This window comes from Carcharodon carcharias, chromosome 2 (assembly GCF_017639515.1).
Source record: "Carcharodon carcharias isolate sCarCar2 chromosome 2, sCarCar2.pri, whole genome shotgun sequence".
Lineage (NCBI taxonomy): Eukaryota > Metazoa > Chordata > Chondrichthyes > Lamniformes > Lamnidae > Carcharodon > Carcharodon carcharias.
Window position 1 is genome coordinate 134,974,950 of NC_054468.1, and position 24,347 is coordinate 134,999,296.

Consider the following 24,347-nt stretch of genomic DNA (forward strand, 5'->3'; position numbering starts at 1 on the left):
GACTAAGGCCCTTGAGTCCTTTGATAAGAGTAAAACTCCCGGAAGCGACGGCTTGCCGGCGGAGTTGTATTCGGCTCTGTGGGACTGGATGGGCTTAGACCTGCTCGAAGTGTACGAGAGTATGCTTCTGGCCGGCAGCATGTCAGAATCCATGAGGAAAGGCATCATCACCCTCATCTGCAAGCACAAGGGGGAAAGGGAGGAAATTAGAAATTGGCGACCCATTTCACTGATGAGTGTGGACTATAAGATTCTGTCCAAGGTCATCGCCAATCGGGTCAAATCCGCTCTGGAATTGGTGATCCACCCTGACCAGACCTGCACTGTGCCGGGCAGGAAGATCTCTGACAGCCTTGTGCTGCTCAGGGATACGATTGCCTATGTGCAGGACAGGGGTGTGGATACCTGCCTCATCAGCCTGGATCAGGAGAAGGCCTTTGACAGAATATCGCACACCTACATGGTGGATGTGCTCTCCAAAATGGGGTTTGGGGTGGGAATTCGCAATTGGATCCAACTGCTCTACACTAACATCAGTAGTGCAGTCTCGATCAATGGGTGGGAATCAGATAGCTTTCCTCTTAAATCTGCAGTCAGGCAGGGCTGCCCTCTCTCGCCTGTCCTTTTCGTATGTTGCATAGAACCCTTTGCTGAGTCCATCAGGAAGGATCCGGGCATAAGAGGAGTGACAATCCCAGGCAGTGGAGGCACTCAGGTCAAAGCCTCCCTGTACATGGACGATGTCGCCATCTTCTGTTCGGATTCACTGTCGGTGCGCAGACTGATCAACATCTGTGACCAGTTCAAACTGACCTCGGGAGCCAAGGTAAATCATGGGAAAAGCGAGGCCATGTCCTTTGGGAACTGGACTGACCCGATCTTTTGTCCCCTTGGCCGTCAGGGCTGAAGGTGCTGGGGATATGGTTCGGAGGGAGCGGGCATGTGTTAGAAACTGGAAGGAGCGAGTGTCTATGGTGAAAAGAAAACTAGGCATGTAGGAGTGAAGCTCCCTCTCCATTGCAGGTTAGAACCTGGTCATTAGGTGTGAGGCACTCTTGCTGTTGCTGTACATGGCGCAGGTTTGGCCCATTCCAGACTCCTGCACGATGGCGATCACCCGAGCCATCTTTCGCTTTACCTGGAGGTTGAAAATGGATCGTGTCAGCAGGGACGCGATGTACAAGCTTCTAGATAAAGGGGGAAAAACGTGCCCAACATCGCCCTCATACTGATGGCCACCTTTGTGTGTGGCTGCATCGAGCTGTGCGTAGATTCTCAGTATGCAAACACCAAGTGTCACTACGTGCTAAGGTTCTACCTGTCCCCAGTGTTGCGAAGGATGGGTCTGGCCATGCTGCTGTGGAACGCTCCAAGTAGTTGGACCGTGCCGTACCACCTGTCCCTCATGGAAAAATTTATGCAGAGAAACACCTTTGACCACAAGTCCATCAGGCAGTGGTTGGCATGTAACGTCTTAGAGGCCCTGCGGGAAAAGGAGAGGGTGGATCCTGTGGGATAGTTCCCCTTGCAGATTGTCAAAGTTATTTGGCAGAATGCCTCATCGCCAGAACTTTCCAACAAGCACCAAGACGTAGCTTGGCTGGTGGTGAGAAAGGCCCTCCCTGTAAGATCCTTCCAACATGCCAGGAGTCTCAACCCCTCGGCACGTTGCCCTCAAGCTGGCTGTGGTGGGGACGAGACGTTGTTCACCCCCTTGTGGATTGTGCCTTTGCAAAGAAGGTCTGGAGAGAGATGCGGTGGTTTCTCTTGAGGTTCATCCTGAGCAGTTCTGTGACACAGGACTCTGTGGTCTACGGGCTGTTCCCAGGGACACACACCGAGACAAACATCAACTACAGCTGGAGGATCATCAACTTGGTGAAAGACGCTCTTTGGTCTGCCCGAAACTTGTTGGTCTTCCAGCGCAAAGAGTTGTCCCCGACAGAATGTTGCAGACTGGCACATTGCAAAGTCCAGGACTATGTGCTGAGGGACGCACTAAAGCTTGGGGCAGCCGCCGCAAAGGCGCAATGGGGAAAGGTCACAGTCTAAGACCTTTCTGCCACAGTGCACCGAGGGGCTGGGAACTGTTGAGAGCCCCTCGGGCTGTACAGCTCAAAATGAATGTATGCAGTGAATACTAATTGTATTATAATTATATTGAAGCACCTCAGATTGCAACATGATGTATGTTGATAACTCCAATATCTCTGTCTGATTGTCTGCATTGACCATATTGAAATGATTGTAATATTCATTGATTGTATTGATGCACCTTGTGATCTATGTGTAAAAACTGAATCTGATTGTACTTATGTGACTGTGATTTTGAAATGGTTTGGAATCGCAGATATTTTATGAATAAAGTATATTTTTCAAAAAAAAAGAACTCCATCGCTGAAGCATAGTTGGCCTCCAACAATGTGAATGCGAGAGAGGTGCCGGGCAGCTCGATCTCACTCCAGCTGCACCTTCTCCTCAAGGAGTCAGCCAGGGGCCCTCAAGCACCCATAGGCTGGAGGATCAGCAGGTGCATATCCCAGGGTCATCCATCTAGGTGATTCTGGGAGTGTCCTGCCTATCCGAATCCCCTCTACCTGTGACCTCAGCAGCTCCAGCTCCACAGACCGAGGAAGGTGCCACTGTCACACAGCAGGACCCCGAAAGCAGGCCGGGGTCCTCCAAGTCTCGGCCCTCCAGAGGACACCTGCCAAGATCATCACAGACAGCGTGTAGCATTCAACAGGTTGCCTCCACCTCTGTTGTAGGTGTCTGGGGAGCACCAAGGTGTAGTGGCAGGGTTAGGAAAGTTAAGAAGAATTAACTCTTTCAGAGTCAACCAATTAAATCAAAAAACAAAAATGAGGGACAAAATAAACACAACCCCTAAATTAGGGAACTGCAAAACCAAAGACAAATTTTAAAGGAAACTTGCAAACATCAAATCAAAATGTGATTAACGGGATAAAGCACCCCAGTCCCCGTGGTGCCCACTGACCACGGGAGGCCTCAATGGTGCCGACAGACACCGCGTGCTCCCTCTTCAGGGATACCCGGCTGTAGACGTAGCCGCGGAAGAGGGGCAGACCGTTGGGCGGACGGCCCCCTCGATTGCCCGCTGCCTGGACCTATTAATGACTAACTTGGCCAGACCCAGGAGCAGGTTCACGAGGAGGTCCTCCTCCCTCCCGGCCCTCTCTGCACCGGGTGCCTGTACATGAGGAGTGTGGGGCTGAAGTGCAAACAAAACAGTAATAAAAGGTTTATTAAATAATTGAAAAGGGAGTTAGACTAGACTAGAGCACCCTATATAAATGTGACCCACGGACTCCACAAGACCCCAAAAAGCGCAGATATATTGGGAGTCTGTCAACCGACACATCCTGTGGTTGTACGGGACTGCTGTGTGCAACACCCTCCGCCCCAAGTCCCCGATGGAAAGCGGGAGGACACCACCGTAGAGGGCCTGCCAACGGGGACCTCCGCCACCGAACGGCAACAAGGCATACCAAGGCGTGTCTGGGCGGCGGGCGAGAGCAAGGAGGTGAAGGGTGTGCAGCAGCAGCCCTTACTGAAAACCCCTCCGCGCTGTGCTAAAGGACTTGGAGGGCATTTCTGCGAGGAGACTCAGGTTGTGGGGCACTGGCACCCAAGGGAGGGTTCGGGGCTTGGGGCCAATGTGGAATTCCATTCGAACAGGGGTACGCTCAGATGGAAGACCACCGCACACCTGCACCACCTTGAGGCCCAGTATGACCTCGGGGCCGAGCACGACCGTCCTGAGGTCTTGAACAGCATTGGCCGCGAGCCAGACATCCATGGATGCACGACCTGCCAACACCTGCAGAAGCCCACTCCTCCGCCACATACTTCCCATCCCGGAGGACTGAGATGTTATGGAATCTGCGCTGTGCATCCATGCTGCCGTGGATGTTGAGGCTGGCTATGGTAGTCTTCATTGTCAGAAGTTATGTGCTACCATCACCTGAAATAAAAGAAGGAGAGGACTTTGTTTTTAAGCCTTCCTCTTCTTCAGGAGACTAGCGAGAAATGTGTGGACCCTCTTCTTAGCCTTGAGGGCCTCTCGGGCGTACCAGAACACAAGAGAAAAGAAAGCCAGGGGTCCAGGGCTGACTGGACCCTGTCTCGGTGACCGCGATTACTCGCTAAAAAATCCTGGAGATCCATAATGGGGATGAGGGGAGAGTCGGTGGGGGGCATCAGGGAATCCACCACCTCACCCAATAATGACTCTAGGTTGTCCCCAGTGCTCACCCCCGAAACTCTGTCCTCCTCCAGGTCGTCGCCTCCAGCTTCCAACCCCTCCCCCATTTTGAGTACGGGGGCTGGTTCGGAGCTGCCAGTTGGCTCCACCTCCACCTCGATCCCATCCCCAGGATCAAGGGCAGAGGGGTCCTCTCTGGTCTCCTCTTGGGGATTGGGGTCAGAAGGCGAAGGCGGCTCGGAGCTCCACTCACCCCCCCAGGCACCGGGTCATCCAGCAAGTCCGGACAAAGCTCTGGACCTAAGATGGTGGCACCCGCCGCTAAATGTTGGGTTGGAGCAGGGTGACCTTCCTCATCACCGCCACCCAATGACCCAGTTATTGGGATCATGAAGGGTCTGCTGCAGTCCCCTGGCGGGCCAGATGACATCTCAGGGGTATAGGTTGGGTCGGGGTGGGGCACCGCTGCTTGGGCGGCACTCTCACTGACCCCCGAGGGGCCCTGCTCAGGAGACCGCAGCGAGGGAACAGGAGTAATGGGGGTTTCACATCTGGGTGACAAGAATACTGTTCATCAGAACAAGAAGCCATAGGCAGGGAGACATTCTTGAAAGTTTATTGACAATAGTGAACAGATGTAGTTCATGGAGATCTGAGTGTCGCATGGGTACAGTCGATCGCACACTGCGTCATTGGGACACCCGAGATCTGGGCAAATCCAATTGCTCTTGCATCCTGGCTGTCCTGGTCCCAGGCAAAACAAAGCTATGTGCCCTCGCAAAGGTGGCATCTCTGGCCTCATGGATGCATTTGTGAGTGGATGTTTGTGAGATCCCACAACGGTCACCTGTGGAGCCCGAAAGGAGCCACTACCGTAGAAATTGACTGCTGCAGTCACTATCACAGCCACTGGCACATCCATTTATGTCCCCGTGGTGTCAAATCCTGCAGTGGCTGCCAGATGTGACTGACCAGTTCCCTAGACATGTGCAGTTTTCAGCGATACTGGTTTTTGGTCATCTGCAGGAATGAAAGGTGGGGTCTATAGACCTTGGATGTCGCTAGGCCCCTACCAGCGATGGCTCGCTGTGGCTCCTGGGCGGCATGTGCTCTGTAGGCCATCAGGCATACAGCTAGTTCACCAGGCTCCTTCATCCTGATGTCCTCTTCCTTCAGGATGAAAGAGAGAGACAAGTCGTTAGCATGGGTGTACTAAGAACCTGTGCTGGTTAAGTGTGAAGGCTCCTTGAAGCTTCCTGGAGAGTGCTGGCCACCACTTGGATGGCCAGAGTTTAGTGTGCTGCATGACTGCCTGAAACCACACCCACCTCCGTCCCCCTCCACCCAACCGATTGGCGGCAGCTTTACCTATTGGACTGCATGCTGTGCTCTCGGCTCAGGTGCAGGTATTCTCCTAACTTGCGCTGTTAGCTTGGACCATGGGGGAGACTGGTCCAAACTGGGATGCTGACATTGCAAGTGGCTATGAACGCCTCCAGCAGTGATTGCTCTATGGCCAGCTTTAGCAAAGAGATTATACAATGTGTGCAGTCATCCAACTGTTCTGCAGTCCACTAAAATGCTTATGACTTGGCAGTTTGTGTTGGGGGGTGAAAAGCTCTGGAACACTTGGTGGCACTTTGATGCCTCTGCATTGCTTGAGTGGGCAGAAAGGCTAGAAACCTGACTCCAGCCATGTCAATGTGGCTGCACCTGAACTGTCTCAGTTGCAGAGGAATGGTCACTTTATACAGGTTTCCCTAATGCATGGCGGCTTCCCTCGCCCACCCTATCCGCCATCCCGAATGCTTGTGCACTATATTCAATGGCATGGCTGCCCCTGCCCTCCCCCCACAAGTCGCCTCAATGGCAGGGCTACCTTTGCCCTAGCCCCCAACAAGTCGCCTTAACAGCAGGGCTGCCCTTGCCAACTCCACCTCCCCCCCCACCAACGCTTCTCAAGCTTGAAGTCCAACAGGTGACCCTGGCGAACGCTGCACATTGTTGCTGTGTACTCACCTCCGAGTTCCCCTCAAAGTGCAGCCTGCCAAGTGCACGCCTTTTATATGCTGTTGTGAAACAGGCTGACCTAATAATAATATGCAATAATGATTACAACGAGGTTTTTGACACCCGTTGGTGGGAAACACAGCCCACAGTTGGCGGGCTGAGTGGATGATTGTGAACTGGTTTCATGCTGTCATGAAACTAATCACACCATATCGTCCGCTGAGTGCGTGAACATGCCCAACGCTGGTGGGCACGGAAAATCTATCCAGCTGATTCTAAGGACCCTTCACCAGAGCCACATTTTAAAAGTGTAATCCCCTTCTCATTAGCCTTATTGACCTACATTCGCAATGATTGTGCACTGAATATTGTTCCTAATAATAGCCAGAGAATTACCTGCAATGGCTTCTCTCTGCATTACCTCTGGCATCCCCAAAAGACCTATCCTTGTCTCCCTCCCGATTCTTATCTACATGCTGCCCCTTAGTGACATCATCTTAAAACATAGCATCAGTTTTCACATGAGTGCTGATGACACCCAGCTCTACCTCACCACCACCTCTCAATTCCTCCACTGCCTCTAAACTGTCAGACTGTTTGTCCAACATGTCGTATTAGGTGAGCAGAAATTTCCTCCAATTAAATATTGGGAAGACCAAAATTATTGTGCTTGGTCCTGCCCACAAACGTTGTATGCTAGCCATTGACTCCAGCTTTCTCCTGGCAACTGCCTGACGCTGACTCAAATTATCCACAACCTTGGTGTCCTAATTGACCCCTTCTGACCTCATGTCTGTACTATCACTAAGACTGCTAATTTCCATCTCAGTAACATTGTCTGACTTCACCCCTGCCTTATCTCATCTGCTGCTGTTACCCTCATCCATACCTTTATTATCTCTAGACTTGACATATTCTAACACACTCCTGGTTGGTGTCCCACGTTCTTCCTTCTGTAAACTTGTGGTCATCTAAAACTCTGCTGCCCATGTCATTATTTACACCAATTCCATTCATTCATCATCCCTGTGCTCGCTGACCTACATTGGCTTCCAGGAAGCAATGTCTTTATTTTAAAATTCACATCCTTGCTTTCAAATCCTTTCATGTCCTTGCCTCCCCTGATCTTTAACCTCCTCTGTCCCCATAACCTTCCAAGATATCTGGACTTCTCCTTGCCTGGCCTCTTGTGCATCCCTTTTTGCTTCATTATTGGTGGCCGCACCTTCAGCTGCTTGCCTCTATTTCTGGAATTGCCTCCATAAACCTCTCTGCCCCTCCACTTCTCTTTCCTCTTTTAACATGCCCCTTAGAACCAACCTCCTCCGAACAAGCTTTTGGTCATCTGACCTAATATCGCCTTATATGGCTCGGTGTCAAATTTTGCTTTATAGTTCTCCTGTGAGGACTGTTTTTTATGAATTGAGTTTCTAACAAAGCAAAGAATAAAATCCAAAAATTCAAATATCTTGTATTTTATATAGTTTTTTTTTAAATTTTGAAAATATTCACTAGTTCCATTGATGATGGCTGCATGTCTCTGATTTAGGTTACCAGAAGCAATGGTTAAAAACATCATGTGGCAGATGCTTCAAGCTATTAATTTTTGTCACAAACATAACGTAAGTCATTGTTATACTGATTCCATCATTCTGACATAATCAAATTGTTGGATTTCTGTAGTAGGCTGGATTTGACAGTGTAATTTTAGGAAGGAAATATCAAAAATGTTAAACTATTCAACTTACTAGTTTTATCTCCTGAGAACTGAGAGAACTGTGTAAGCTTACCACAACAAAACCTGTGTGTGGCATAATAATCAACTTGTTTTATATATTGTACTTGTGCCTAGTTTTTAAATAACATTAATATTCAAGAAGGATTTATTCAAGGCAATAAATGTGATAAACTATGTATTTACACCCTTGAATTAAAGTTTCATGTGGACAAACTAAGCAGATTTTACTTTTTAATTTGATACTCCTCTTCCAGTGTATTCACAGAGATGTCAAGCCAGAAAACATTCTAATTACTAAACAAGGAGTCATCAAGCTTTGTGACTTTGGATTTGCTAGGATACTAATTATGCCATTTCTTACTTTGAATGCCATAGATTAATAGGACATTTTACATTGACAAAGTATTGTGTGTCCATTTTCATGTGAGATTGAAAGCTGAGTGTCAGCATTGCAGCCCAGCTCAATCATGTCCTCCCTCAACATCTACACATACACACTCTAGCAAATGCCCTTGGAAAGCAAATTTCCAAAGAAGGCCTGGAAAGAGATGCAATGGTTTCCGTCAAGGCTCACCCTGAGCAGTTTCATGATGCAGGACTCTGCTCTACTGGCTGTTCCCAGGGATGCACATCATCTGCGGTTGGAGGGCTATTAACTTGGTGAAAGACACTCTTTGGTCTTTCCAAAACTTGCTGGTCTTCCTTGGCTGAATGTTGCAGACTGGCAAATTCCAAGGTCTAGGACTTAGTGCTGAGGAATGCACTAAAACTCGAGCCAGCCGCCACCAAAGTGCAATGGGGAAAAGTTGTTGTCTAAAGCTTTTCAGTCATGGTACCCCGAGGGTCTAGAATCATTGTAAAATACCTCAGGCTTTATGTCTGACATGGAATGTATATTATAAATATTAAGTGTATTAAAATTGTATTGAGAGACCTCAGAGTATAACATGCTATATGGAGACAAGTTGAATTTTATTGCACTTTCTGTAATTTTCAAGTCAAAATGTTTTATCATGTACTTTTACAATTTTTATGAATAAAGTATATTTTTGGAAAAGAAAGCAATCAAATAAAATCTAGCTCACTGTTGGAGACTCCTAGCATCCAGCTTTTGAAATCACTGGTCTCAGATCCAGGTTATTTATGTGCATTTTCAATTACCCAGAAAACTGAAGAGGGAAAATGAGAAGCAGGGAAAACTGGAGCAAACATAACCTTTAAAAACCTCCGTAAGCATTTGATCCTAAAGCAAAAATGTAATGGCAAGATACCTACAGTAACCTACTGTTATTTTTGTGAGCTTATAAACTATTTACTTGCATAGGAATAGCATTTGAATTGTAATGTTATCACCTTGTAGTCAAATGATTTAAAATATGTTCATATATAAATTATTTCATTTTTGGTTTGTGATTTTTGGAAAAATATGTTAACTCCTAGCCTTATTGAACATATCAGCTGTAGAAAGTGAATTTTCAAATCACACACAGAGTCATATATGACCTGAAGAAACTTTATATAGTGTGAAAGTATATCAATTTTATTTTCCCCCAACAGCAAGTCCAGGAGACGATTACACAGACTACGTAGCAACTCGGTGGTACCGAGCACCTGAGCTGCTTGTGGGAGATAAACAGTACGGGGCTGCAGTAGATATCTGGGCTGTAGGTACTGTCTTTGCAGAGCTGGTGTCTGGACAGGCCTTAGGGCCTGGGAAATCAGATGTGGACCAAATCTACTTGATAATAAGGACTTTGGGTAAACTAGTTTATCATCTTGTATACTATCCAGTTTCTTTAACATGACTGTGATGCACATACAATATTTATTGCATAATTTTGACTTTTTTCTTTTAGGTAAACTTATCCCAAGACATGAGCATGTATTCAGGAATAACCAATCTTTTCTGGATGTTAGTATACCTGAGCCAGACCCTGAGGACATGGTAAATTGTGCAGTACAGAAGATAACGTAACAACTATTACATTTTTTTAACAATACACATGAACTTGTTTGTGAATCACAGTATACCAATACAAATATTATCACTTTAAAGGAAAAGGAAATATTTTTTTAACTATAAAGCATTTCTCACCTCGGTGAGATGAAAATGTTGCAACTACCTAGTAAAGGACTGGCATGGTACTAGCCTCTCTCCCTAGTTTTCCCTCCACCATGAGATCTGTTTTTCTCTCTCTAAAACAAATACAGGAAATGTAGGAAACACTCAACAGATCAGGCAGCATCTCTCTTTCTCTCTGAGTCTTGCCTCTCACTAAAATGGAATGCCTCAATGTTGAATGATATCTCCAGGAGGGGGAGAATTTGAGTGGAAGGGAGAGGCAGGAGTTGGAAAAGTCAGTTAAGATAGGAATATCTCCTGCAGTTACTTTAATGCTCTCAGTTTTATTCTCCTATCCAGATGGTAATAATTCATTCAAGAGATTAAGTTCTATGGGCACGGCGTCCTTAGATTCAAGTGACTATCCTTCCCATTTGAGCTTGGACAGACAGGCCCGGATTTTCATGCTTCAATCTGTGTCAGAATGGAGGCATGCAGATTTAAAAATGGAGGATGGGACCCGAATTCTGGGATTCCCACCCACATTCCCATCGTGTTGGATTATTGTGGTCCTGGGATAAGGCTGTGCGTAGTGAGCCCGCATTTAGCAATCCTGCATTTGCCCCCTTCACTGCGGGTGGAAATTTCAGAGCCCTATGTTACTTTCATGGAGCCAGGCCCAGCCTGGGAGGAGATGTGGTTCATGGTACCTCAGAGGAGTTGTGAACCACAGGGAAAGTTGCAAGTGGGGAACCAAAAAAGAAAACAGTCACCTATTCCTGGAATTTTTTCATTGACAGGCTTTGAAATACAAAAAAAAAATGTTCTTTCAGTTTCAATAGCTGGATGCTGTACTGTATGTTAGATCTGTTTTCCTGCAGTAAGTAATTATACGGTTCTGTTCTGCAAAGGTAAGTTGGCCATTGCATTGACCACTATTGTTGACATACATTAGAGTACTCTTCCCAATGGAGAAAAGTGCCATTATGCATTCAAAACTGTAATATGCCACAAAAGCCTCCTGTCATATTTTGTACTGAGATTTAAATGTCAATTGATCTTTAGCTTTGAAAAAAATGGCCCTGCTGTTGAACGCTGAAAAAACTAAGCACCTGCTGCACTCCATTGATTGAAAGGCAGTTAGCTTTGAAATGGAAATGAAATAGTGACTACAGCTTTAAAAAAAGGCCTTTAGGTATTTCAGTTTCAATGGACTCCATTGTTGACATTTAGGGGGGATGTGAGGAAAAATTCTTTTACCCAGAGGGTGGTGATGGTCTGGAATGCGCTGCCAGGGAGGGTGGCAGAGGCGGGTTGCCTCACATCCTTTAAAAAGTACCTGGATGAGCACTTGGCATGTCATAACATTCAAGGCTATGGGCCAAGTGCTGGTAAATGGGATTAGGTAGGTAGGGCAGGTGTTTCTCATGTGTCGGTGCAGACTCGATGGGCTGAAGGGCTTCTTCTGTACTGTGTGATTCTGTAATTTTCCAAATTTTATTTTGATAGATGAGGCTATTATGAATGCTTGGCTGGTCCAGAACTACCTATCACAGTAGGTGGCTGTGTTCCCAGTTTGATAGACAGCTTTACAGAATCACAAAATTGTTACAGTGCAGAATAAAGCCCTTCAGCCCATCGTGTTTGCACTGGCTCTTGAATGAGCAATTCACTGAGTGTCATTCTCATGCCTTCTCCCTGTAACTGTGAGCATTCTTCCTTTTCAGATAGCAGTCTAATTAGTTGCCCAACTTGACCTTCCCACCTCTTCCATGAAAATCTGGTCTTCAATGTAAGCAGCTAACTTGATCCTGAGCAGCTTCAAACCTTGAGCCTTGCCATCACAATCTAGGCTGAGATTAGCTAACTCAGCACAGATATGGGAGTAAGCCTGGGACCCTCCTGTTCAGTGTGGTTTAATACTGCACATGCAGTACATTGGCCAATTACTTGGTAAAAGATTAATAATTTTTGAAATTATCCAGTGACTTCTTTTCTTTCATTTCTTTCTCCCTTTTTGTCCTGAAGACACTAATATTGCTTGGTGTGATACAGTTTAATGGGCACACGGAAGCCAGCCCTCTGGTACTTTGCACGTATCTTTCCATGCTGACGCCTATCTGTAAGTCTAAACATGAGTGTCGGCATGCTGTTTGATCATGGGGACTTAAGAACAAAGCCAAATCTGAAAACTACCCCAGTTCCCATTTTCCATTGGAGTGTGTCAGATTGTGGTCAACAAAAGGAATTAATTTTCCCCATGGTAGCCCAGGTCTGGTGAAGCCATTTGTAGAGCTCCAGCTGCAATCATTCAACTCAAAACTGACAGATAATTAAACATGGGGCCTTCTAGACCATATACCTAAACCAGCTGATACTTTACCCCTATGTGGTTACAAAAAGAAGTGGAAAGTGGAGAAATATAATCAAACTTAAATAATGTAATGAAAAGGAGAAGGGCATGCAATTTCATCTTCTTGATTTGCTGATGTGTAATCAATTACCCATAGGTCATCAGAGAGCGAGCTACATCCATCTGAGGCTTGGCCTAAATAGCCAAGTGGTTATGGTACTGGGTTTGTTAACCCCAAGATCAAGAGTTCAAATCTCACAGTGGCAGACTATGACACAATGTAACTTCATCTGAATAGGAACAGATGGAAACGTGTTTCTACTTGAAAGAGTTACATCCATCTGAGTTTTTAAAATACATTTAAAAATTGGTTTTGGGCAGCCTGATGGCTTATTTGTTAATTGCACTGTCTTTATTAGGAGTGAGCTGAATAGACCTGGGAAGCTGGCATCACTAAGCTGTTACAATTGGCTTTAAATGTGGAACAACATTGTAGCCTGAGTCAGCACTCTCAAGAAAGAAAGGGAAGAAAATTGTAATTTTTCTTTGAGGTATCATACCTAAGTGCTTTAATCCAGAATTTGACACTGAGTTTATGGAAATTGCAACAGGCTTTTGACAACTATTTTTTTCTGTAACTAATAGATATTTTTCATAGTACTATTTATATAAATATTAAGAGAATACTGTTTTTCTTACTATTCAGTAACTCTTACATATTATAAAAGTTTTCTGTTTTTTAGGAACCCCTAGAAGATAAGTTTCCAAACATAAACCCTCATGCTCTGGCTTTCATGAAGGTGAGAAATATCTGCTACCTTCAGTAGATTGTGCAGTACTTGTCTATATTTTGCTTCTTTTAAAGGCATTCGTCTTTTTTCAAAGCTGTTTATTCTGGCATCAGATGACTCTTTGAGTCCATTTTAATTCAGAGTTGTTTGAAAATGGATCCAGAGGACAGATGCAGCTGTGAAGACTTGTTCGAAAACCCATTCTTTGATTTATATCGAGATGAAAATGAAAAATCTAGGAAGTGGCTTGATGGCCAGAATCAAAAAAGACGACAGGTACAGATTGAACTGCTTTGGCTCAGTTTAATATATGAACCAGGTATAGAATGAAATAAATGGAAAGGAGAGAAATTGAGTTAAATTTACATAACAATGAAAAGGGGAAGGTCATGTAAACTTGTCTTCTTGATTTGCTAACTTGGAATCAGATTCATAAAAAAGAATGTTCAAGATAAATTAGTTGCAACAGTGGTGAACTGCAATGAAAAAGAAGGTTGCATTTGTTGATGACACAACACAACGGGAGCACATCCACTACACGTGCAGGTGCAGTCAGTGAAGCATGGCCAGCAACATCCTGCCTGGCTGGATTAGGGAATTGGCTTTCTAATTCTTTAAAGATAAAATAAAAAGTAAATGTGGCACCAGTGAGAGAAGTAAGAGCACAGTGGAATTACATTTAAAAGTAAATAATGAAGTAAGAAAGCTATTTAAAAATCGATAACAAACATGTCTTGGAATAAGTCTAAATCCATCGCGGAGCAAAGAGGGGTCTCAACTCTGCCTCAGACTTTCAATTTTTAATCTTTTAATGAGTTGGTGTTCTTCCACTCACATTATAAAATCCAGAATTTCAAAAATTACGTGGTTGTGTAGTTGTTAAGGTGGGGAGACCCGATTTTCAACCTGAATACCTAACAAATCCGAAGAAATAAATTATTTAACACTGACAGTTGACATTCCATTTCTGTGGATAAAGTTGCAGTGTTAAACTGGCCTGGGACCAAAGTGGCTTGCAGCCATCATCTTGATTGAATAAACTATGCACGTGCCAACAGTTGCAAAGCAGGTCCGAATGCACGTGTGTAGCTGTTCCTATAAAGGCTGGTTGGTAGACGTCAGGAGTTAAAGTGAAAAAAGAACACTCAAGACAACTATAACATATCAATGCAGTTAACACACAGTACAGATCAACCCTTTTAAGTATTCATTGGCTGGAATTTTCCTGCCTTGTTGCCGACGGGTGTCATGGCAGGCATGAGCGGACAATATGGCAAGAAGGCCACAATTGGCTTTATGCCTTTGTGAAACCATTCTGCAATCGTCCGCTCTACCTGTCGATGACCTTTCCCACCAAGCAATATCGAGAACCTAATTTCAATGTATTTGCATCTCATCATCTTGCCTGCTCGCCGGAATCATTCCCCCACGTTAAACTAGCCGCCCATGTTGGGGGGTAAACACGCCAGCTCAGAACATGTCTGGACAAGTGTGATGTGCATAAGTCAGGACTTACAGTTAAGTCCTTGTTCGCATTGCGGACATCGGAGGAGCAGAAGATGCTGGAGCCCTACAGCTACCGGAACCTGGAAGAACTTGTGCATCGCATGCTGGGTGGATTTTCATGGACATGGCTCTGCCACAAAGCAGCTCATGGAAGGCGGGAGGTGTCTGTTCATGTCTGAGGTCTGCTTCAGGACATCACGGCCTTGGCCATGGGCTGCTGTGGTTGATCGGTAATGGTGGGGGGCAGTGTGGGGAGAAGAATGTCCAGCTGTCAGTGGGAGAGGAAGGTGTACCAGGAGGGGTTGGGAGAGGAAAGTCTAGGTTTGACTGGGAGAGGAAGGTGTACCGGGAGGGGGGGGTGATGTTGGGAGGGGGGATCAAAGGTGTTAGGTGGGGAGGGAGTGCGGGGGAGAATGGTGTAACGGGGGAGAAAAAGGCAACTGGGGAGGTAGGTGTAGGGGGGGAATGAATTCAGAGGAGGAAAGGACCGGGGGAGGAAGGAGTCCGGGGGAGGAGGGATTAAGAGGGGGAATGTCCAGATGAATGTACAGGGAAGGGGTCTGTGGAGTCAATCACTGCCTCCTGGGGAGCAAAGGAGGGTGGGCATGGTAGGAGGGAGTGGTGAGTATGAGAGGAGCAGAGTAAGCCAGAAGGTGGAAGGCTGAGGGTGCAACGGTAGCGGTAGAAGGATGGTGAGAGTTGTTGGTGGGGACTTAGAGGCAGACATGGACCCTGGGGGTGGGAAGGAGGAGGTTGGGGAGGTCAATATGGATGGGGGTGGGATCCTAAGGAAGGTAGGGAATGTGCATGTTCACCTAGACATCCTGGAAAGAAAAAGGTTCTTGTTGGTAGATGACATTGGGGAGGCGGAAGATGATGCCAGGGGGTCAACAATGATGGGAGAAAGGACACGGGTGACTGAGGGAAGGGAAAGGATGAGGGAGCTGAGAAGAAACTTAATGACTACCATGGCTGTCAAAATCGAAAGAGAGCAGAGCTTTTTGTTGGACAAGCATAGGTGCTGCTTGGCAACGCAATCAGTGGGTGGGCAGAGATGCAGGTCAGCTCAGATGGACAACTGAAAGAGAAACTTAGCAGGCAGCATTGAAAATGCTCAGGACATTGAGATGAGTGTGATGGAGGAAGGCTCCGCATGCGTGGGAGAATGATTGCAAAAGACTCTGAAAGGCCCTGCCACAGACAAACTTCAAACTTCTCCCTCCAGAATTATTTGTGGTCTGGCTGCATGCAGCTGAACTGCTAACGGTCGGGGGGATGGGGATTGGGGGGGTAGGGGGGGGTGGGGGGGGGGGGGGGGGGGATGTTGGGGGCAGGGGATGCAGGGGGGGACTTGCGAAGCCTGTAAATGAAGCTGAAAGACAACATTACACATTATTCAGTGAAAGTGGAGGGAGAACATTAAATATGAGGGTAAACTAAACAGTAATATAAAAGAAGATTGCAAGAGTTTTTTAAGATATATAAAGGGTAAGAGAGAGGCAAAAGTGGACATTGAGCCGCTGGAAAATGACGCTGGAGAAGTAATAGTGGGGAACAAAGAAATGACGGAGGAACTGAATAGGTACTTTGCGTCAGATTTCACAGTGGAAGACATGAGTGACATCCCCAAAGTTCAAGAGAGTCGGGGGGCAGAGGTGAGTATGGTGGCCATTACCAAGGAGATGGTGCTAGGAAAACTAAAAGGTCTGAAGATGGATAAATCACCTGGAACAGACGGATTATACCCCAGAGTTCTGAAGGAGATAGCTGAAGAGATAGTGGAGGCGTTAGTGGTGATCTTTCAGGAATCACCGGAGTCAGGGAGGGTCCCAGAGGACTGGAAAATCACTAAGGTAACCCCCCTGTTTAAGAAGGGAGTGAGGCAAAAGACGGGAAATTACAGGCCGATTAGCCTGACCTCGGTCGTTGGTAAGATTTTAGAGTCCATTATTAAGGATGAGATTTCAGAATACTTGGAATGCGTGGTAAAATCGGGCAAAGTCAGCATGGTTTCATCAAGGGGAAGTCATGCCTGACAAATCTGTTAGAATTCTTTGAGGAGGTAACGAGTAAGTTAGACAAAGGAGAGCCAATGGATGTTATCTACTTGGACTTCCAGAAGGCCTTTGACAAGGTGCCGCACAGGAGGGAGCTCAGTAAGATAAGAGCCCATGGTGTTAGAGGCAAGGTACTAGCATGGATAGAAGATTGGCTGTCTGGCAGGAGGCAGAGAATGGGGCTAAGGGGGTCCTTCTCAGGATGGCAGCCGGTGACAAGTGGAGTTCAGCAGGGGTCAGTGTTGGGACCACAACTTTTCACTTTATACATTAATGATCTAGATGAGGGCATCCTGGCTAAGTTTGCAGATGATACAAAAATAGGTGGAGGGACAGGTAATATTGAGAAGGCAGGGAGGCTGCAGAAGAATTTGGACAGGTTAGGAGAATGGGCAAAGAAGTGGCAGATGGAATATAATGTGGGCAAATGTAAGGTCATGCAATTTGGTAGGAAGAATAGAGGCATAGACTATTTTCTAAATGGAGAGAGAATTCAGAAATCTGGAGTGCAAAGGGACTTGGGAGTCCTATTCCAGGCTTCTCTTAAGGTTAACTTGCAGGTTGAGTCGGTAGTTAAGAAGGCAAATGCAATGTTGGCATTTATTTCGAGAGGACTAGAATATAAAAGCAGGGATGTGCTGCTGAGGCTTTATAAGACTCTGGTCAGACCACATTTAGAATATTGTGAGCAATTTTGGGTCCTGTATCTCAGGAAGGATGTGCTGGCCCTGGAGAGGGTCCAGAGGAGGTTCACGAGAATGAAAGGCTTAACATATAAGGAACGTTTGAGGACTCTGGGTCTATACTTGATGGAGTTTAGAAGGATGAGGGGATCTGATTGAAACGTACAGAATACTGAAAGGCCTGGATAGAGTGGACGTGGGGAAGATGTTTCCATTAGTAGGAGAGACTAGGACCCGAGGGCACAGCCTCAGAGTAAAGGGAAGACCTTTTAGAACAGAGATGAGGAGAAACTTCTTTAGCCAGAGAGTGGTGAATCTATGGAATTCATTGCCACAGAAGGCAGTGGAGGCCAGGTCATTGAGTGTATTTAAGACCGAGATAGATAGGTTCTTGATTGGGAAGGGGATCAAAGGTTACGGGGAGAAGGCGGGAGAATGGGGTTGAGAAACTTATCAGCCATGATTGAATGGCGGAGCAGACTCGATGGGCCGAAAGGCCTAAGTTCTGCTCATATGTTTTATGGTCTTATGGTTTTCAGATTATAAAGTGACAAATTGTTTTCACCGTTTGTGATCAGACGTTCTTAACTTTTCTAGACCTACCACTTCTAGGTGCTGCCCCGACATACGCAGGATGGGTGGAGACAGCCTGTGCAATGGGTGGCTCTGTTGCATCTGATTTCTTTGGTGCATGTCCTCTGGAGAGCCGAGACCTTGAGGGCCCCAGCTTGATTTGGCTGCCCTCTTGTGGGCCACTACTCCCATTGCGGTGATAGAGGACGAGGCTGAGGGGGTTCACAGGCAAATGGGACTCGGAGGGAGAGGACAGCCTCTGAGATTCCTGAGTGGAAGACTCAGTGATGTCCAGCTGTCACTCCTCTTCCCTTCGGGTACCCGAGGGCCTCGGCCTGGCTCCTTGAGGGGAGGAGGCACCTAAAGGGACATCAATGTGCCTCGTTTCCTTTTCGTATTGCCACGGAGGAACTCACCCATGGCTACTGTGATGGAGTGCAGGTCAGCGCACTTCTCCACGTTTTTCTCGACCAGGGTCTCCATGGAGTCCGCCATCCTTCTCATGGAGACCTCCATGCGCGCATATGTGTGCACCACTTCATCAGAGAGCAGGCGGACACACTCCTCTGACTCACATGCCACTCTGTTGAAGGTTTGCAACAGCTCTGCATGATGTTCCCCTGCTTTCTGCTGACTCTCCAAGATGAGTTGGAAGACCGAATCCAGAGGCTTGTCATCTGGTTTGGACCTCACAGATGCCTCTTCCCCAGCAGCCCTCCGATTGCTGGTGAGCTCGGCTGAACCTGCCTCCTCCTGCTGCAGACAGGTGTCCTTGCAATGACCAACTGATTGCAAACCCAAACCTGCTCTAGATCTAGGTCCCACTGAGGTGTGTGCCTCTGTGTTGGTGGAGAGTGTGGGTAAGCGCTGTGACGGTCTTCCAAGCTGCTTATTTCCAGCCCTTCAATGGAGGAGGTGTCTTCTTGACAGGAGGTGAGGACCTGGATGGAGCTGAGGGTGTCGGTCACTTGGCAGAGCTCCCTGTGAGCCAAAATAGAGATAATTAGTGCATGGCAGCAGAGTCAAAAGCAGGAGAGAGAGCACTCACAGTTGCGTTGAGAGAGGGATGGTGTGGTGTAGGATCCCCATGTGGGTGTTCACCTCTGACCTCATCGTCACGTCCATGTCCTCACCATTCAGTGCGATGGCACACTCCTCAAAGTGAGTGAGGGGTCTAATGTGGGCCACTCCACCTGTGGCCTGGGACCTCTTCCTGCTGTTGTGAGGCAGCTTGTCCTGAATGAAAACAAATGGAAAGCTTGTGAGCAGGATGCATGGCACTGCATGGAATGTTTGTGTGGCGAGCGGAGCCATAGACAGATGAGGACGTGAGTTCCCGAGGATATGAGTCTGATGAAGGTGTGAGTGTTTTTGTGAGAGAGTTATTGGTATTGCCCCTTGATGCATGAGATCCCTGTGGATGTGCGATGGGTTTGAGTTGAGGGTGATGAGCCTGCCGGAATGGATGGGAGCTTTCATCCTCTTCCTGCATTGGATGGCTGACCTTTTCAGTGCTCAGGTGGCGCTGACCGCCGCTGCCGCCACTTCCCAGGCAGGTTGGTGACTCTGGTGGACGTCCTGCGACCAGAGACGGGTAGAGGACATCTCGACAGCCTTTCACTGCATCCAGCAGGCGCCCCAAAGAGGCATCACTAAATTTGGGGGCTGATGTCTTATTTGCTTTCAGGGCCGTCTGTCACCTGGAGTAGCCCTGGTCTGAAGACGTGAAGTTGGCATGTGGTCTGGTGCGCTTTCAACATGGCGCCTAGAGTGAGGAAGTGCTGAGGTCATGGCATGGTGGGCAAATCCAAGCTTGCCCGCCAGCGAGATGGCATGTTTCCCTGTGAATGCATTATTGATGAGGCGAGGCACGCTGGGAATTGGGTGATACGGCACAAAAAGCCGCAAGCCGCCGTTGTGGGTAAAACATCCTTTTTCCCACCTGCTACAGCACTTAATGCAAATCTGGGATGATTGTCTTTTGTAACTTGCATGTTTGCGAGAATTATTTCATTGTCTTCTAATGTAGTTGGCCAGATCATCAATGGACTATTCGGAGATTTAACCCTCCCTCTTCAGCCACTGCTCCCCCCTATCCCCACTCAGCTACTTTACTTCCACAAACACATGGGAACCTTATACCAGTACAATGAAATTCTCTATACCTCTGTAATATTATTTTCAATTTTCTCTTCTCCGTTCTGAATGCACTGACTAATGCTGCACACGATTCTACAGATGCCAGCAGCCCTCCATCCCTTCACCCAAGTAGCTATTATAAATGTAGGAGCCTAGTCAGTGAGACCTATCAGATTATTCTACCAGATGGGGCATTATAAGCAAGTGAAGTCCTTTAAGTTCCATCCTAAGGTCACTGAATGGTAATCAGAAGCAATACCTCTGGCCAATATTTACCATTCCTTCACCCAGGATTGCTGAGGTAAACTGTAACATCCTAACTGCCACCCTTGCTGAGGTTAGTTGACTCAGTACAGATGAGTGTTTACTTTGATCCGGTCTTTATATAGCTTAATAGTCACACATTGTCATTTAACACCAATCTTAGCACTAAAAATTACATTTAGTGAAGGTGCATTTTTAATATACATTTACACAATTTTGTGGTTGTCTTATTTATTCCTCTATAACAGTAACAAATGCATTTATTTAGCATTTTTAATATAGAAGATCATCCCACTCACTTCATTGAAGCATAATCAGTCAAAAATGGACACTGAGCCAAAGGAGAGGTGACCAAAAACTTAGTCAGAGTTGTGTTTTAAGGAGAGTTTTATTGGGGGAGGGGGGAGTAAGGTGGGGGTGAGGGAGGAGGAGAAGCTTCAGTACTTCCTGACCTACACTGGCTTCTCGGTCTGACAACACCTCAGTTTTAAAATCCTCATTCTTATTTTCAAATCCTTCTATGGCCCCACCCCTCCCTATCTCTGTAATCTCCTTGAGATCTCTGCACTTCAATCACTTCAATTCTGGCCCCTTGCACATACCTGAATTTAATTGCTCTACCATTGGTAACTGTATTTTCAACTACCTGGGTCCTAAACTCTAGAAATCCCTCATTAAACTTCTCTGCCTCTCTCTCTCTCCTCTGTTGAGATATTCCTGAAAACCTACCTCTTTGACCAAGCTTTTGGTCATCTGCCCTAATAACTGTTTCTGTGGTCTGGTGTCAAAAATATGCTCTTTCTAAGCTCCTTGGTATGTTTTACTATGTTAAAGATGCAGTGTAAATGTAAGTTGTTATATTTGTTGGAATGCCGGACAGTAGGATCTACCTGACTGAAAGCATGGCAGCCAATGGTGGGGTGAAGGGAGTAGAAGCTGTGCAAGAGACCAGTGTCAGAAGAATACAGAGCTCTCGAAGGATTGTAGACTTGGAGAAAGTTCAGAGATAGGGTGGTGTGTGGCCATGGATCAGAGAAGAATGGTTACATCACAGAAGGAGGCCTTTTGGTAAGCTAACCAATCCTCTATCCATGTTAATATGTTACCCCCTAAACCATGAGCTCTTATTTTTTGTAGTTACCTTTGATGTAGCGCCTTGTCAAATGCCTTCTGGAAATCTAAGTACATAACATCCACAGGCTCCCCTTTGTCCATGTTGCTTGCTGACTCCGATCCTATCTCAGCTCATCTGATGCTGAAACCCTTATTGATTCCTTTGTTACCTCTAGACTATTTAAATGCTCTCCTGGTCAGCTCACCATCCCCCACCCTAGATAAATTTGTGCTGATCCAAATCTCTGCTACCCTTACCTTATTTTGCATTAAGTCCTATTCACCCGTAACCCTGTGTTCACTGAACTACACTGGCTCTTGATCCAGCAATGCCTCAATTTTAACATTTCACTCTTCAAATCACTCCACGTCCTTCCCCCTCCCTATCAGTGTAACACTCTCAACCCCTATAAGCCTTTGAGATCTGTGTACACTTCCGATTCTGCCATCATATGCATTCTGATTTTGATCACTCCACCTTTGGCCTAGAGTTTACAGCTGCCTTGACCCTAAGCTCTGGCATTCACTCTCTAAACCACACCACCTCTCTGACATTTAAGATGCTCTTTAAAACCTGCCTCTTTGACCGAGCTTTTAGCCACCTGACCTTTTGTCTCCTGTGATTCATTTTCAAAAGTATTTATTGATATACTCCTGTTAAGGGCCTAGGAACATTTTGCTATATTAAAGGTGCTTCATAAATGCAAGTTGTTGTTGTTGACGTGCCATGGGCCAACATGTAGACGAAGAAAAGGAGGAGATGAAGGATAGGTCCTTGGGGGCTCCAAAGGTCGCAGGGGCAGGAACAGACAGCAAAACCAAATAAATATAGTTTGTTCAAAAAGTTCAATAGTGAATGGTCATTGTTTTTGAAAAGCATTTAGAAAATTGTTTTGAACAAGATTTGATGGAAATAACAAAGCAAATAGTTGACTCACCATCTTCTTGAGGCCTTTTCTCTTTTTGTCTAGGTATCTTCCCAATTCAGATAACCTCCACCTGCCCATTGTTAAGTTCTAATATAATTAACTACTTTCCTGAGCCCAGAAAGTCCTGAACAGGAATCTTCATCTAAAGAGAAGGTGGTAAAATTGGAGAATATATGAAGCCAACCAAAGATGGTCTAATTGAAGAATAGAAAGCCTATTCCCTAGTATGCTTTACAACTCTTCACTTGTATGCAAAACCAAGTGTAAGTGTGTGCTCATAAACTGTGCATTACAGCCTTATTTTTTAAAAATTGTTTATTTCAACAGTTAGGAAATCTTTATAGAAGCACTAGATCCAAATCCTGGGCTACTTAAAAATCAGATTTTTAAAAAAATGATCCCAATTGCCATTGTCGTAAAGCTTTCTTTTAGTTGGAGGATTTGTAAGCTAATTTCAGCATGATAATAATAAACAACGTTGAAGAGATGAGGCCAAAGTGCAACCAAATCCTTTAAACAAGTTCTGCTTTCCAATCTAACACAGCAGTAACGTAATCATTTGTAAATAATGGCCAATTTAGGAATGGGACTTTTTGCCTCACATTGATGTCTCAGCAAATTAGGCTCATGGAAATAAGCAATTAATCTGATTAAATATAAACCTTAAGAATATTTAACTATAATCCTTTTGATCAGCTAAAAAATGGGAAACAAATCTTTAATGACACTCTACTATTATTATTGTAACTATAAAGAGTAAAATGCACATTCTACTTAAGTTGCAGTAAATTCTGACCCAATGGTGAGGAGTCCATACTCTATGGCATTGCTGTTATGGGGGGGTGGGGAGCGGTGTTGGGAAGGGTGTGGGGAGCCCCCAAATGGGTTGCACACCCAGACAGGCCAGGGATGGGGATTCTGGTTGATCCTAACAGTAAGGCCCATATAAATTAAACTTTCTGGAATCCTCTTGCCACCAAGTGGGCAATGCGGCATTTGGTTGCAGGAAACTTCACTGTAGACCCATTGCAAGGCAGTCAGTGGGATGAGGGATTTCCATTGTGATTGGGGCATGCTGGATTTGAGGATTACCTTTCAGTTGGTGTTGTGGAAAGGCCAGGGCTGGGGTTACCTAAGGATTCCTTGCAGGGCCTGATAGGTGCACTCTTTTTCCTCCTGGCCCTTCAAACTGAAGGAAATTTCTAAGGATTTTCTGGCCATTTGGCTCCTCCTGTGGTGGTGTGAAACTCCGCCGGTTTGATATTTATATTATGTTATGGTGCCAATTATGTCATCAGGCTGTGACTATTGTATGTTAAGTATGTCCCTGCCTACTTTCAGTGGAGACTTGCTGACGGACTGAATTGCTACTGTTAATATTGTGCCAGATTGGAGTGTGGAGAGATTTCCATTTTCAAGATTTGCTGAGGGATGAGGGAGTGGTTTAGAAAGAAGGTCTGTGGCTCACATCAAAATGTTTTGTAGCATATTTATTAGTTTGTTTTGTCATTTTTAAAATCAGCTTTTGCCTCAGCTCCCTGGTAATAATGGGTCACCTGCACCAGATTCCAGAAAGCAGGTTCATCAGCAGCGGTTTGATCACCTTCCTACCATCTGACAAATCCCTATGATATGGTTCCAAAATGAAACAGACATCTAGACCCAACGTATTCAAGAAAGGTTCTGTATATGATTGAAGTAGTGTCATAGATATTATTTTGCTTTGTTTTACTTTCTGTAAATATGATTCATGTATACATTGATTAAAAACAACAAACATTGTTTTATATTATGAATTTTTTGTTTGCTCTTCTTAGACTCCAAGTTAAATGGGACATTAGGATTACAGGTTAAATTCCATGACAGAGGTCCACCATAGACATCGATTAATGTCTATGATTGTC

At 45.7% G+C, this 24,347-nt stretch overlaps 1 protein-coding gene across 1 annotated transcript in view; it reads left to right on the forward strand.

Annotated features, from left to right (window-relative positions):
* LOC121271134 (cyclin-dependent kinase-like 4) overlaps positions 1–24,069 on the forward strand; it is a 100,153-nt gene extending 76,084 nt beyond the window's left edge. Inside the window, exons 6-12 of the mRNA XM_041176898.1 lie at positions 7,785–7,857; positions 8,228–8,322; positions 9,535–9,731; positions 9,830–9,918; positions 13,132–13,188; positions 13,321–13,455; positions 23,966–24,069. Coding sequence (XP_041032832.1) covers positions 7,785–7,857; positions 8,228–8,322; positions 9,535–9,731; positions 9,830–9,918; positions 13,132–13,188; positions 13,321–13,455; positions 23,966–24,061 — 742 coding nt within the window. The 3' untranslated portion in view covers positions 24,062–24,069. The remainder of the gene's footprint in view (positions 1–7,784; positions 7,858–8,227; positions 8,323–9,534; positions 9,732–9,829; positions 9,919–13,131; positions 13,189–13,320; positions 13,456–23,965) is intronic.
* The last annotated feature ends 278 nt before the right edge of the window (positions 24,070–24,347 follow it).